We start from the raw sequence: 16,295 nt of genomic DNA, 5'->3' as shown, positions 1-16,295 counted from the left end.
TGAACTGTATGTTGCTGTCTGGACTTGTCACAATTCGTTTAACTATGAATATTATTATTATTTTAAGTGCTATTCTCGTCGCTTTCATTCCAAACCGATCTGTTTCTATCAATCAAATATTCAAAATTTCCTTTTTTTCGCTATTATTCATGTACTTTTTTTTTTGCAAGGTTAAAAAAATTACAATTCGAGTTATTTTTTTTGTCTTTCCCGTTGTAATGTTATTGTCGTCCTCGAATCGTTTGATTCGAAATGTCGTGAATTATTCGATACATTTATCTATGGAATAGGAGGTGTTGTTGATAACATTTCGCATCGAGTGAACAGACAGTGAAGAAAGCACTGAAGTACATCCTAAACTCCCTCGAGTGAATTTTTTTCATGTGTACGTGGGTAAATAAAACCGGAAATCAATTTATTTGGATATAAATAACCCCGGGCCTGTCAGATTCCTTTCGAACTCCAAATCTACATACTTAACACTATTTGCCTGTCGTACTGTTATATAACCCACCACAGATGTCGCCCCATCTTTCTCTTGTGTCAGGACAAAACAAGTTCAAAACCACTAACACTGCCACGATGGATTTCTATTTAATCTAAAAATTCCCGATCTGATCCAAACGCCGACTTATGGATCATAAATGATTTTATAGTCTATTGGAAAAACATAGTAAAGGCGCGAAAAAGTTTGAAAATCTTTTTTTTTGGGGAGGGGGGAGGGAAGTGTTTTTGTTGGATATCGAGTTGGATAACAGTAAAAAAATGTTTTAATAAAAATAATAGTTTATTTTATGACTGACTTAGTTACTTACAATATACACTTCTACGTATAGTATTTATAATAACAAATGCGTATATTATATTTTAATAATATAATATTAATTATATAAACAAATAAAATATAACACTTAACTGTAAATTAATTATGATATTATATTAATAGGTATGTAAGCTCCAAACGCCTATGATAATGGAAAATCGATTATAAATTGATAGACTGTTTTTTTGTGAGTGTATTTAATTTATACTCACATAATTTATTTATAATAATAATAATTATCTTAACTGATAAAAAAGAACGTTTTGAAAAATATATTATTAAAAGAAAAAAATTACATTAGATTGGTGTTATAACATACTATATTATGTTCAATAGTTCCTATTATTTTATGATAATGCTAAGTACAAAACGTTTAAATATATTATACAGTATATTATACCATACAAAATATATATTATTATGATTGTAATGTAACATTATGCGTGTTAATGTGTGTACGTGTACATGTGTGCCTTTATATTTATAATATTTATACTATTTATATATATAATAACGATAATGATGTATGAATGTATAACAATATATTAGATTCTATTCTATAAAAATTACTTGTTTGATTTTTTAATAAAACTATTTGTCTTAAAAATGACTTATGATAGTTAAAAGGAATGTTATTTGTTCATTTTTTTTACCCTTGTAAAATATGATGATTCGAAAACTAAATTGTACCTATATATCTTTTAATATGTAGCTAGTTATATGAATTAAAGAAGCGACAATAAATTAACTTTTTTTAAATGTGTCTTAGCATTGATAATCAATGTTAATTATAAATACAATTATTCATAATTAATGATCATTTAATGTCAACATTTAATTTCACATCATATTCTCTCTGATATCCAACCAACCTGAAAACCCCATAAGTCCATCCAGAAAACTCAAACTAAAGTTACAGTTAAGTTCTCTTAATTTAAAATATACAAATATATAGTTCTATTTACTTTAATAAATCTAAATTAAAAAATACAGTTAAACGTGAGCTGAAAGTTTTGACAATGAGGCATATTGCAATATCATATTACATCATTAAAAATATTGTAAGTATTCATATAGCACATACACTTATCAATGAAAAAAAACGGCATTTGTCAGAGGGTCTCCAAATATTATAAAGTAGTTTTAATTATGATTACAGTCAAAATATATTCGAAGGATAAAAATATGCGTAATAAAATTAAGTTTGAGAAAAAATAATAAAATTATTTGAAGAGATTTCGTTTTACAGTAACGTTTTTATACAGTTTATTTTATGTCTGCTTATTGAGTAGTATGTTTTTTTTTAGGACAAAAAAAAAGGTAATTATTATTTAAGTAGTTTAACCAAAGACAGAAATTAAATTGTCTTTATAAAAAAAAATTAACGTAGGTAATTTTTTACCCACTTTATACTTGAAGGCAATTGGAATCATAGAAGTTTATAAAAGTAAATAAGTATTAAAGATTTCGGTTCACTTTTGCAAAATTTTCAAATCTTACTCAGATTTTTACAGAGGAGCAGGACATTTTCTTCATAGAAGTATGGTACTTGATCCCTTTCCACTATGCCCAGGCGGTGGTTTGACACAAACACAATTACACTTGCCAAGATATTGTTAAGGGAATGGAGTAAGATAAACAAGTTTTGTTCTGCTGGAGAGAATTTCCAAGTATTTGCTTACAACATTTCGGGGAATATTCCAAAACTTTTACAATTGATCGGATAAAGTGTCATTGTGAAAATTTTGGTAAATACAACTTTCTGAATTCACAGACTTTTGTTTCGTACACTGTTTTCCGCTTAATGTCAACGTTCATAATTTTAAGTTAACGATACATTTTGATATTTATTGAAAGTCTTTTTAGTGTATATATTTGCTCTATTCAGCCTATTTACCTAGCACAAACCAGTTTTCAATTTACCGTTTTACAACAACATAATATGATTCGCCGAATATTTGTAAGTAATTTTTTAGATTTTCGAACAAATGCAGGGTTTTACGTGTCGTTACCAGTAAACATAAGAAGTAAGGGCTTCTGTTTTTAGAAAAAAACATGTCATTGTTTATCTTATTTTTGATGCGATGATGGACGTTTTAACTTCCTTCAATTTAGTGTTTTGGCTGCTTCAAACCCCTTTTTAATAAATATCGGCAAAATAGGAAAAAAAATGTAAAACGATTACATCATCTTAGATAAGTTATTTAATAATGTTGAAACCAGTTAAAACTTATATGTTTGATAAGGGATTATGTTCTTAATTATAAGAATATACCAAACAATTAATAACATATTTATATTTCAGTTAATTATAAAAGTAACATAATTCGACAATAGTGAGTAAACCAACTTACTTAGTACACTATTATACATCATTATTATTCGTCTCAGACATTTTCTTTACTAATTACAAGAATTGAGTGAACAAAAGGCTTTTCCCAACAGCGACGGCTCACGATCCTCGCCAACTACATCTACAGCAGACAAAAGGAGTCTACGGGTTTGAACCGTAAGGTAAGAGGTAGGTAGTTTCTAAGAACAACGTGAGCCCGCGGGAATTAACCCCGCTTACAATAACTTTCCAGAGCGCCATCAACTTTTGAAACTTCAATGAGAACTTGTACATTTAATTAACTTTTTAATGAAGTTATTAGAGTTTATAATTTACGAGCGGGAGAATAAGTAATATGCACAGATAAAATTAACACTTCACTCCACCCTTCTCCCTAGCTAAACTTTAATAACTTTAAAAATACTATTCGGCAAATTGTTCTTAATTTAGAAAGTTAAATAAATATATACGTTACCTTTTAAGTTTCAAAATCACTGGAAAACATTATAAAAGATAAAAATTTGGTATTGTTTTAATACTGTACAATAACATAAATACATTTTTTTATTAAGTTGCTTTCAACAAAAAAAAATACTGTAAAATTTTAATTATTTTTTGAGAAAATTAATGTCTTATGTTACATGGATCACCCGGTATATAAAACACAGATAAAAACCTTACAAGTATACAAATTAATTTATTTTATTTTTAAGAACCTTTTATGGAGTGGTATGGATCAGTATTTGTATAAAATATTATCAGTATGTAATTCATGACATAGGTAAATGAGTTTTGTGTGTGTTTTTTTTGTCAAAAATGTTATTGTGTGGTATACAAAATGATGACGCTAAAATAGTTTCTATAAAAACATTGATTATAAATAATATTTCTAATAAAGAATAAAAAGTTTTATAAAAATACATTTGATGTTAGTGAATAAAATTGACAGTAAATACTTTTACATTCAGGAACTAAGCGCTCCTATGTAATTATATCCTTCAATTAAGCATTGCCATTTTAAATACTTTATTTTTATATTAAAACATTTTCACTAAATACCGACCACCAATTTTATTTTTACAAACAAGTTTATAAGTTAGGGTTGTACCATTAAAACCCTTTTTATAGTAATAATTAATAGTTATACGAAAAAAGAGTTATATATCTCGTTTAATATTAAAATCTGTAGTGTTAAGTTTAGACAAGTCATAAGTGTAAAATGTACAGAGTAACATTTACTAAAAAGAGGAAACTACATGACTGACGAATATTATGAACAAACTAAAAATTTTAAATGTAATAAACAGTTATTATACTTCTAACCAATATTTGAGTAATACTTGAATAAATAATAAATTTCAAGTATTTAAAAATAGAATAATATTCAAATAAATATTTTTAAATAGTATTATAATATTTTAATATGTGACAGAATAATTAAAGCGATTGTTTGTGCTCTTAATGACAGTTGAGAAACGTGTATGATTATTTTCACCACTAAGCTATGAAATATAATTCTATGTTTCAATTAGTCAATTTAATAGTAGACATTTAATTAGCATATTCATAACGTATAAGTATATCATTGTAAGCAAATGTATTTGGTTAATTTATACTCACGTTAAACCACAGATATATAAACTAATGTTTTAAGTAGACTATTTTGTTGTATTTCTTACGCTTAAATATTAAATTATTCAAAATAATAATAATAATAATATATACCGGGTTTATTTGAATATTTTACCTCCAGTTTATAACCAGTAACCGGTGTAATACCTAAGTGTCAGAGTTCGACTTACTGTATATAATTCAGTCGAATGATAATGCTAGAGCATAGAGAGGTGTTACAGTAGAATCCTTCTTGGAGGAATCCTTTCGCCAAAAAAGTGGCGGAACAGTACTTCATTTTTACAATGCAGTCACATTAGATAAAACCGAATTTTATACGGTAATTGATAAATAACAGTGGGGGACACTTCTTGTGTTATCAATTATCATATTTTTTATGCACGATTATAAAGAACTATTTCTTCTTTATCACCGCGATTTAATAATGGTAAAAATATCTGAAGTCGTGCCTATAATATAATATGTAAATTATGAGAGAAGGCAGTCAAAAACATAATTTTTAAACGTACAATTTGTATTTTTATGTCTGGTCAAACTGTAAAACAGAGGATCTTACCACGGTTATCTGGATAACCGTGGACCTTACCGTGATAATGTGGAGGTACCGCGGGTGGTATAGGGAATTAGAAACTCTGTGTATTTGCTCTGAGCATCATTTGCTCTTTTTTATTGATGCAAGCCGTAATAATATTATTATGGCGTACGGCGTACCCGTCAGAAAAAATTAAAAAACCCTAATACCTAGGTATTTGTTTTCCACAGTAATAATAAAATAATTGTTCTCTAATCTCTTCTGTATTGCGATTAATCAGTGATTCTGTATGAAAACTCGTATTTTGCCGTGAACTTTAGACAAGCTAATTTGTATAAAAAAAGAGGTAAGGATTATTTTATTATAGTAGAAATAGTAAATACATTTTCATCTGTACCTAAGTAACATAATCCAACGTTTTGAGTCTAGCTAAGTTTTGAATTTCTTAGGAGGCTACTTACTAATCTAATATATAAATTATAATATTATTCTGTAAAATGTTTATTTTAGATTTTAATGACACTTGATAATTTATAAAAATCAAATTAAATAATTAAAATAGTATGCTCATATCCATAGATCTTTGTGTATAGATACATGTATTAGCACACTAGGTGTATTATGGATATGTCTATATTTATTATTTTTGTTAGCAACCCTTTAAACTGAAGTAAGGCTGTTATCGGTGATGGTTGACGCACACTTTAAAAAATATATAATAATTAATGATAATAAAAGAACAAATGCACTTTACCAGATACTCTTTTTATTTTTGATTTTACCATCTTATAGTATTTTCTTACGCTAATTACGAATCTGAAGTCAAAAGTTGGCGCACTTCTCTAGTTTCAAAGTTATAGCTACTTGAAATTTGCATATTATTTCCTCATGTACAATAATAGGTGGCTGTGGCGGGCAGCAGCAGATAACCTATCTTCACGTTGATGACAAATGTATGGTGTGGCGGCGCACAGCAATTTTTAAGTAGCTAGAACTTAGGAAATAGTCTGCCGATTTTTGACTTCAGATTCATTATCAGCATTAAAAAAACTACAAAATGGTAAAACAAAAATCTGAAAAAAAGGGTAACTAGTAATAAACATTTATGCCATAATAAATTGTAATTGAAAAAAGCAAAACATTTTCCTATGTTTATGTAAGACTCGATAAAAAAAAAAAAATTTGCAATGTTTAGCCTACTAGTAACACGTATAAAGTTCCACCAGCGAAAGAGATTAATAGTTATTTAAATAACTGCGTTAATTGAATACATTTTTTTTTTTAAAACTTTTAATTAAAACCTTTATTAAAGTGACTTAAAATACAGTCGATAATGAATTAAAATATAAATTGTAAGCAGAAGTATCATTCTCCATTGCATCCAACCAGCTTTTTTTCGGTTTTCCTCTTTCCCTCTTTTTCAGGTTCTCCTCTCTTCTTTTTTTTTGGGGTAAAAACCACAATAACTTCTTAACTGTTGAACCAATTTATTAATGTAGATAATACAAATTATTAATAATACTACTGATGTACATACAAATATCATTAACCCATAATTACTTTAAGCAATAAAAAGTTAATTTTTATAAGAAGTTATAAAAGTTGTGCAAAGTTTATGCTTTTGAAAATTTTAATTAGAATGTACAATATAATTGAGGCGCATAAAAAATTAAATTTAGTTTTATTACATTAAACATTTTAGAACAACATAATATTTCAAAACCCAGCTGACTCATCCCAAAACAAAAAAATTGATCTACTAAATGGCAGAACTAAATTTGTTTGGAATTGGCATTTAGAAAACAGCATTCAAAAATTATAATTGGCTTTTTCTTAAACTCATGGTCTATGGATTAAACTTTCAGGCGCTATGCGCTACTCTTATTATTTTTACTGTATTATGTATACAGTTAAATTAGACGCAATATTTATTGGATTGTTTTATAGGAAAAAACTACATTAATTTAATTTTTCCCCAGTCATTAACCATTGTCCTTTTAAGTTATTTAACTGAACTATTAAGTTTTTGTTAACCTGGAATTATATAGGTGAATGATTTTTCTTACTTCATATTCGATTATCTTTCTCTTGTTCCTAATAGAATCCTTCTCTTTAATTTCTTTGTATCCCATGGTATCCCAAATCCTGATCCTCTTAACATCCTCAATTCCCGTTCAGTTCCTATTATTACTGCCACAATTTCTTTCCTCTTGAGCGCTGGCTGCACTATTTAAATCTCTTTTATTTTATTTTATATTTTTCTGTGTTTTCTTTTGGTTTTGGTTATATATCCTATAATTAATTATGTTTTTATTTTTTTTACTAATTTGTATATTTTGTCATAGTTTTGTTTTAATTGTTGAGCCGTCATATTTCAAATAAAGGCTAAAAAAAAAATACTTATAGGTGAATACTGCCAATATTTTTTATGGCTTAAGTTTTATAAATTACAGTATTATCTATATATTATACTTATTTGACTTGAGGAGATGAAAATAATAATTATAGAAATTTCTTTTTCTCAAAATACTGCTTTAATCTAACAACAATTAACATTCAAAACATTTTTAAAAATCGTTAAAACTTTTTTTTATTAAAGAAAACTCGAAAAAATTTAATTCTTAATAATTTAATACTATAAATTGTTGATGTCTTGATAGTTGCAAATGTTATTGATTTTTTTTTTTATATTTGATTTCATAATATTAGAAATCTATCTACGGTGACATTTTATCAAAATTGCAAGGTCAACAAAATTTTGTAAAATAAGATTTTTTTTGAATAAAAAGACCTTAAATTGCCAAAAACCACTAGGAGAGTAGTTTTCAACACGGTCAGTTAAAACTTTTATCCTCAAAAGGGTTGGGGAGTTATATAAACACATACAGTAGTATGTGTTCAGGATGTTCAGTTTAAATTAAGACACATTAACTTAAAACTGTTAAATTTTGATGTTACTGTATTGCATCAAAGAGTTTATTTAAAAGTAATCCATCAGCTTCAATTGCAATAATTCCCTAAGTCCCATCCCCACATTTCCTCGAACATTCTATGCTGGCATTCTTTTTGATCAATCATTAGCGATCAAAAGTAATAGAGCAGAAATGAGCGCGTTTGGGTAAAATCTAAATAACACTGTAGTACAAGAATCTCTTAAATATATGTACAATAACGATTCTACTTAAATTTAGTTTGATTATTTATTATTGTTCCAATTTGTTTTCAGGTTTTCAAGTATTTTAATCTAGAGGATTTTTTAGAATGTCAAATAATAAAATAAATAATAAAAAAAATGATAAAAAAAATGATAAAAAAAATGAGTAAGTAATAATTCCTATTTATTTATAATATTATTTTTAAAATTGCATTCAACTTACAAATACAAAATCTGTACACATTGCTTAAATAGAGATAATATTCGTTGTTGTATACTGCCATTACCGTAGCACGATTGATGTGCAAGTCACATGCAAATACCGCTATGAGAGTTCAAATCCTTTTTTGATATCACTTTAAATGCAAGTAGCAGCTAATATTGTCTCTGTTTAAGCAATTTAAGAGTTTGTTATTTCCGTAAGTGATATAAGTATGTCAAAATATCGTAATTAGCTAGGAAACAAATGCAAGTTTTGATCAATATAATATTAATTTAAATTTTCAATTTTGCAACCATATTTTAAATCAAAATTTGTTTTTTATATTATTGTATAACAATAATAATTTTAGTTTTACTAATTTGATTTATTTAATATAATATATTTGAATATGTACATAGTTAAAATTTATTATAAAGTTAAGAAATTTTTTTAAAAACAAAGAAATATTTTTGTAAATGATTTATAACACTAGGTAATGTATTTTCTAATAAAAATATAAACATTTTCATTTGTATTTTTAGATCTGACACATATATTCAAAAACTTCCACTTGAACTAATAGCCAATATCGTTCAATATTTGAACTTGAGGGATATCATTGCATTGACTTCTGTCAGTAAGATATGGCGGAGCACATATCTCAATCAAAATGTAATTTGGAAGCGTATATGTGAAGAGCTGGATATACGGGATGAAGATTACTTGAGAAATTCTCCAACTTTTTGCACTTTAGTTGGTTCATCGTCAAAAGAGTACATGGACTTTAGGGCCACCTCCATGTTTGGCCAAACATGCCATTGGTGGGATACGTTCATTTGTTACCACAGGATTTTAAAATACCTAAGAAGCAACGGCTACTGTTCTGTAAAAGTACCACACTTGAGTCACATATCAAATACATATTGTTTTGGCGATTACGTAGTAAATGTCAGCAACAAAAGAAGTGAAATACCGGTTACAATAACTGTACTAAAAGGTTTGGCCAGAGATTTTCACAATATAAAACTAGAGATGTGTGAAATGTTTAATGAATTATTTTATAAGCACATTAAAGTCGATAAGCCCAAAGTGGTTGGAAACGACAAATTCTTAGTAATTGAAATTCGATCAGTGATTTTTGTCTATATAATCGAAAACTATGAATTTAAATTGCATTTTACAAAAGTCGTTCATAGAGATTTATTAATAGAAGATTCAGTGCATGATCATTTGCCTAGTCAACATTTTTTAAGAACCCACAACGACACTAAAATAGCCATGTATGAAGATAAATTAGTTGTAGTTCACCCAAAAGAAAACGAATTTTACGTAATCAACCTGAAAATTGGAAAACTCCGTCAATTGATCAAATTGAGTAAATGGAAGTGCTACGTTGACTGTGTACAATTTTATAAAGAAAGAGTGATGATAGGAGTTACCATTCCACAGGTAAGAAATCCACTTTATTTTTTAGTGTAATTTTCTTTAAAAAACATAGTTGGCAATAAAAACGTTGTTAAGAAAAAAAAAAAAAATACCAGACCTAGTTAAGTTTTATGCGGTATGCGGAAACCCAATAAAATCCCTATAAACATATACTGGGTTTTTATGCCAATTCTGTTAAAAATGTCTGTTAACATTTAAATTTCTTTGCAGAATGACAGCGAAAGTATTGTTAAACACATGCTTATGATCTACGATATAGAAAAAGAGTCTAGTAAAGGATTCACTTTGTTTGGTGCCGCCAACGAAATCAAAGTTAGCGAAAGCGTTATTGGAATTCAAAACAAGCCTCATCGTACTATATTTATAAGGAAAAAAAACAATTCAAAATTTTTTTTGTCTTGTAGTACTTTTGATTTAGACCCGTACGGCAAATATATTTTTTATGTCAATCAAAACGTATTGTACAAATACATTGTAAGCGACGTCGATCCAGCTCAGGGTACGACGATTGCGTCTTCTATACAAGACACTTCTTGTTTACATCTCATTAATAAACATTTTTTGTTGTTAAATAAAACTTCAAATCTTTGGTATGACGTGCTTGATGTAAAGAACAAATACGTCGTGAAAAGTATAAAGTATGATAGATACAGGTTGGTGTATGTAGGTAGACGGTTTTTAGTGATGGCCGACACAAAAGTTACGTTAATAATGGGATATTGTAAGTAATTGCAAAAATATTTTTGTTTATATTAGACTATTGAATTTTTATAAATTAATGTATCAAAGAAAATATTGTACCGAACATTTTAATATATATATGTACACGTAGGGCATAAATATTTATTGTATAATTTTATTTTATACTCATCAATAAATGATCATTGTTTACACATATATTATAAATATCTGAAGTGTTTTCAAAGTATATTGCGATTGTGTGTTTGAGAGGATTAAACATTTAAATTTTATTCAATAACGCGAGCAGGTTTATACTTATTAAACTAGCAATTTCTGACAATTTTTAATTTTATTAAATAAGGATTCCTACTCTGACGATCTAACTTTAATTTTTTGTGTTAAACATTTCAATAGAAAATATTGATTATATTGTTTTTTTATTTTTTTGTTCTTTTTATTTTAAGTTGGTTCTATGTACGATTCATACTTATCGCTTTTGCTGCTGTGGCCCTATTTGTTACATATTCTTAGTTCTATATATAGTTCTTTATACTGTATATAATATAAGTCTGAAAATATACAAAATTCCAATATATATATATATTTACTTATAAGTTATTAAGAATTTGTTTGCCAACTAAATGGTTTTTCCACTGTGTTCAGTTTTTTTATTAAAAAAATCTAATCAAATACACGTTTATATTTATGGCCTCTAAAATGTACAATAGATATTTAAATTTTTTATTATTATTACCTGATAAACTATCACTATATGAAAATAATTTTAGATATTACCTAATAATATATTTATACAATTATAACATACTTTTATAATTTTTAACTACAATTCATATAGAAATTTTAATATTGTAATATCATTTAACTGTAAATTGTGTTGTTTTTCTTTCTAGTAAAATTGTTATCTGTAACGCTTTTTAAATTTATTGATAAAATATACTCCAACGAACATTAACAGTAAGTAACACAATAACTTATTTTTTAATGTTACTTTTCGATTTCTTTTAGTTATTTCTTATTACATTTAATAAATCTAATTAATTTTATAGAAGTGTCACTATTTGAATATTTTAAAATTGGTTAACCGAATTTTTTTATTTTTGAGTTTACTAACTCGTGGCTGTAAAATATTGAAGTGTCTATTACATTTTTTTGTTCTATGCATTTGAATACCTACCTAACAATTATGATATGACCGTTTAGATTTATTTACTGAAACCTTAAAACTGAACATATTATGGTTAAAATTGTTTAAAGTTATTTAAAAATTACAGTTTACTAGTTTATGAGTAGATTTTTTTATTTTTTCTGAAAGAAAACGGTTTGGAAAATGTTTTTAGATTAGTCTGAGGAACTTAGAATAACCAGCGAATTTTTCCAGCCCCCCAACGTTATACATATGCTATAGATAAATACAATAATTGCATAAATTACTACCTTACTTTGAAGTCGCTATTGTATGACCCAATCAAACAATATATACAATGTAAATAAATGATTGGATAATATGACTCGATTGACCCGTGGTTTTATAATACAAATCATCATTGTCGTTTAACCGTTAAACCGAACGTCTGGTTAGATTAGGTTTACTCAAACTCAATACTGTTCTAGTTCTAACGTAGATAATAATATTATTATTATTTAATTGTTGTTGGCCACCAGTTGTAGTGTATTGTTACTTGGAGACAACGGCGAAGGAAGGATGTATAAGGTAAACACACTGGTCGGTCGTGACCCGGCGGTCGCCATACACTTACACGACTACTTTGAGAATGAGCAAGTCGATAAAAATATGCACTCTGGCCAAGAAAATAGGAGTGGCGCTGTTTGGAGTCAGAGGACCGATGGGACTGAAAGCGGCTACAAGTCTTCAACGATCGCCATACGTGAGCGACCTGGCTGTGTACAGTGATATCCAGACCGTCAGCAAGTTGAATGCACTGAAAGACATGAATCCTGCTTGCCGTTTCCGAGCGTACGCTGATGACCTTTACGTCCGGGACGTGTTAAAAGTATGATCACTAGCTAAGTAGTCTTCTTAGGCTCGAGCGGATCATCATAGCATTCTCCATCCGCTGTTACGTTGTCTCCCTTCTACCGTGAAACTTTCCCACGTAGATTTTCTCCTTTTCTAACCCACAAGTCCACAATTACCGTACAGTTATAATTGCCAATCGACACATACAACCTTTGTTGATTGAAGTCACACCGTGTCAACTGCTAGCGTTTCAGAAGTCTTGGATTTGTCAAAGGGCTGTAGCTTAAATGTCGCTCGAACAGCTGCTGCTGTTGATTGGCTCGTAGACCAACAAGAAAGTTGGTACGGGTCTTTCAAAACGTAGGCGACCTATGTATACAAATTATGAAAGAGACCTATAGTCGTGTAAACAATGTAAATGCAATTTGTGATCACAATCAATGACAGCTAAAAGGCTTAAACAGAAGTGGTATCTAGATTTATTTTTTAATATCTAATACAGTGTGGTAATCAATAGATTTTTGAAAGGGCCAAGACTGAATTCTCAAAATTATTTGTGGGCCGCATTATTATTTTATTATCATTAGCTAATCATTATTAGTAGTATTATATTTTGTTATTCCTTTACACATAAAAAATATTTATTTAAATATGATCATAGGAAAATAAATAAAAAATCAGTATTACAAAAAAAAAAATTACAAATGTTACTTTCAGTATAATTATATATTTTTTGTAGTTGATGAACGGAACCTCTGTTTTTAAATTATTTTATCTACGTCTACAGAAGTTACGTGGTAAACTATTATGTAGGTACGGAACTGACAATTGACCATAACAATCCATTATTCAAGAAACTTCACAAACTTGATTTTTTATGAAAAGTGGAGAATGCTGACTGCTGCGCAACGCCTCATTTATGTCATTTTTGACAGCCCTCTATCTCTTATTCAACGCGCCTAAACAAACTGCACCAACTACAAACCACCTTTAATAAATTACAAATTTGAGTTTGTTGCCCCTACAAAACCTTATAGGTACATACGTTTTTTCTTTACATTCCATCCTTCTCATTTAGATTCTTGAATTGCTTCATTATTTTGAATTATAGTTTAGTTAATATAATATATAGTAGTATAATTATAGTGTCATTCTACTTCATCAACTGCTCATTATTATATTATCGAGGTGGTGAAGGAGTATTGATCTTCAAAGGTCGGTGGCCGCGGCCCGTTTGTGTCTTTGCCGTTGCAGCTTTTTCAATGACTTATAAAGAATATAGTTTTTCTTTTGTGTTTTCAGTATGCAGATATTGTAGTATTGAGTCCCGACGACTGCGGAGACACTACGGGTGACAAGTGCGATGTGTTCGGCCGGAAAGCTGAACAAATGGAAAAGCTGGCTAAAGACATATCCAAGTACAGACCGGAAGCGTGGACGGTGGTAGCCGAGCGACCTGTCAACTCAATGGTACCGCTGGTATCTGAAGTGTACCGACGAAACGGCACGCTCGACGTAAGCACGGTGTTTGGACTTATGACCACCCAAGTGCTCAAGGCAAATGCACTAGTGGCTCGTGTTCTGTGTGCCGGCCCAGAGTCCGTCAATGTGCCCATCGTTGGAGGTAATAGCGCTGAAACGTGCGTGCCCATCGTGTCCAGCGTGTTGCCGCTCGCAGATTATTCACCGGTATCCTAGTACTCATCCAATATTATCATACAGATATAGTATGTCATTTGTAACTTACTGTCTTAAAAAAAAGTCATTTTCTTTCTTCGTATCCTCTTTTAGTGTGGTTGGCTACCATAGTTTTCATACACTGTCATCTTTCAACAAGGGTCGAACATTGTCATTGTCAATAGTTATGTTAACTCTTACTGACACGACTATCTAATTACCTTTATAATGAGCTACTGCTCACAATTATCGTCGGTCTTAGCTTTGGTACAATTTTCAAATTGCCCTTTATTTTATTATGTAGGCGTTTCTAATTATATTCAAACTAGTCAAGTCATCCATCGCAACATTCCCGTCTGTCATTATCATTATTTTTTTCAAAGTCCAACTGAAAGTCGCTTCCATACATTATCGAAAGTATCACTATAGTCTTAGGTAATTTTATTTTTAATTTAATAACGCCTTTTTATTGCACATCACATCTGTTCTTTCATTTTGCTTTACCATTTTGCATAACTCGTGCCAAATACATACAGTTCTAATTCGTATGTTATACTCTTAAACGTATCAGGCGATTTAGTTTATGTTCCTCTTTTGGCTTCTATAATTATTTTAGAATGATTTATCTCTAACACTCTCCTCTATAGCTCAAGTAACCAACATGATCCCAAAACAATAGATACTACACAAGTCTCAACACTAGTTCTCTTTTTTTTTTCTTTTGTAGCCTTTTTTATTCTTCGAATTCACCCCGTGGTATGCTTTCAGGACGAGTTATGTAAACTGTACAAACGGATTCAATCGGCGGAAATTATCCACGAGGACGGTGTCTCCTTCGACGTTGGCGTTTTCCGGTTTGTCGATCATTTGGCCCAAGCCATGATGGGCATGACTTCCGGAAACGAGGAGGAGCCTATCAATGCTTTGATCCGGTGCGACGTGTTGCCCGGCGTTAGGTACATGTCGACACAGATAGTTTTGGGCCAACAAGGCGTCAAGAAAGTGCTAAGTTTACCAAAGATGTCGGCCGACGAGATGTGCATGATGGACAGGGCCGTGGTAGCCTTGAGGGAGGACATAGAAATGGGATTGGCGTTTGCAAACCGCGGCAAAACAAAATGTCAGCTGTTGAAAGAGTTGTACCCGCCGACTAAAAAACTGGAAAAAACTCCTCGGTCTTGTACGGAAACTAAATAACAGAATTTTATTTTAGATTAAGACAATAACCATTCACTATTTACATATGAAACTGTGGTCGGTTGGTCTTGGAAGGAGGCCAAAGAACTTTTTTTATTTTTATTATAACAGATATTGGTCAGTTTGAATATGTCCCCGACTTCATTTCTATTATACTAAACAACACAAATTTCTCACCTTGTCTTATATTGTATCTGTACTTATGGTATATGCGGCTAATCGTAAAGAAAATTTTCAGAAATCAGGATGAAACATTTTGGTTTCTATAAGAGTTATCCATACTTTTAATCGTTTAACTAATAAGCGCATCTTCTAGTAAAAAATGCATTTCTTTTTTTACGTGGGGCAAACAATAGATATAATTTTTAAATGTAGTACAGTTAATCTTTGTTGAATAATCAATATTTTATGTTTTTTTAGGGTATAGTATAGACATAGTATTTTATTTCTAACGATAAACAGTGATTAATACTCCTTAAAGCCATAATTAACTTTTCTGCATAACGTCAAAATACTTGTATGTATAGAAAAACCAAGAAAAGAATCGTCCTCCGCCCATAGAGAAATTCAATAAGAGATGGATACAAAACGACACTTATAGGATTAGGTATATATTTTAT

General features: G+C 29.5%; 2 protein-coding genes across 2 annotated transcripts; both read left to right on the top strand.

The window, feature by feature from the left end:
* The first annotated feature begins 5,418 nt into the window (after positions 1-5,418).
* Positions 5,419-11,509, top strand: LOC126836576 (uncharacterized). Its single transcript, XM_050570116.1, has 4 exons — positions 5,419-5,665; positions 8,546-8,639; positions 9,218-10,124; positions 10,332-11,509. The coding sequence occupies exons 2-4, from the start codon at positions 8,581-8,583 to the stop codon at positions 10,848-10,850; spliced, it is 1,485 nt and encodes a 494-aa protein (XP_050426073.1). The 5' UTR covers positions 5,419-5,665; positions 8,546-8,580; the 3' UTR covers positions 10,851-11,509.
* Positions 11,510-12,403: 894 nt separating this feature from the next.
* On the top strand, positions 12,404-15,703 carry LOC126836843 (malate dehydrogenase, mitochondrial-like). Its single transcript, XM_050570498.1, has 3 exons — positions 12,404-12,835; positions 14,104-14,490; positions 15,247-15,703. The coding sequence occupies exons 1-3, from the start codon at positions 12,596-12,598 to the stop codon at positions 15,673-15,675; spliced, it is 1,056 nt and encodes a 351-aa protein (XP_050426455.1). The 5' UTR covers positions 12,404-12,595; the 3' UTR covers positions 15,676-15,703.
* Positions 15,704-16,295: the final 592 nt, after the last annotated feature.

Source organism: Adelges cooleyi, unplaced genomic scaffold (genome assembly GCF_023614345.1).
Source record: "Adelges cooleyi isolate 19-005CV unplaced genomic scaffold, UGA_ACOO_1.1 ACOO_flye_CR_arks_rails_tigmint_CR_PRNA_247, whole genome shotgun sequence".
Lineage (NCBI taxonomy): Eukaryota > Metazoa > Arthropoda > Insecta > Hemiptera > Adelgidae > Adelges > Adelges cooleyi.
This window is presented reverse-complemented; position numbering and strand designations above follow the sequence as displayed.

Coding starts and splice junctions, on each gene's coding strand:
- LOC126836843 (XM_050570498.1), top strand. CDS start 12,596: ATGAGCAAGTCGATAAAAATATGCACTCTGGCCAAGAAAATAGGAGTG. Junction 12,836..14,103: donor ACGTCCGGGACGTGTTAAAA/GTATGATCACTA, acceptor TTGTGTTTTCAG/TATGCAGATATTGTAGTATT. Junction 14,491..15,246: donor CGCTCGCAGATTATTCACCG/GTATCCTAGTAC, acceptor GTATGCTTTCAG/GACGAGTTATGTAAACTGTA.
- LOC126836576 (XM_050570116.1), top strand. CDS start 8,581: ATGTCAAATAATAAAATAAATAATAAAAAAAATGATAAAAAAAATGAT. Junction 8,640..9,217: donor AAAAATGATAAAAAAAATGA/GTAAGTAATAAT, acceptor TTGTATTTTTAG/ATCTGACACATATATTCAAA. Junction 10,125..10,331: donor TAGGAGTTACCATTCCACAG/GTAAGAAATCCA, acceptor ATTTCTTTGCAG/AATGACAGCGAAAGTATTGT.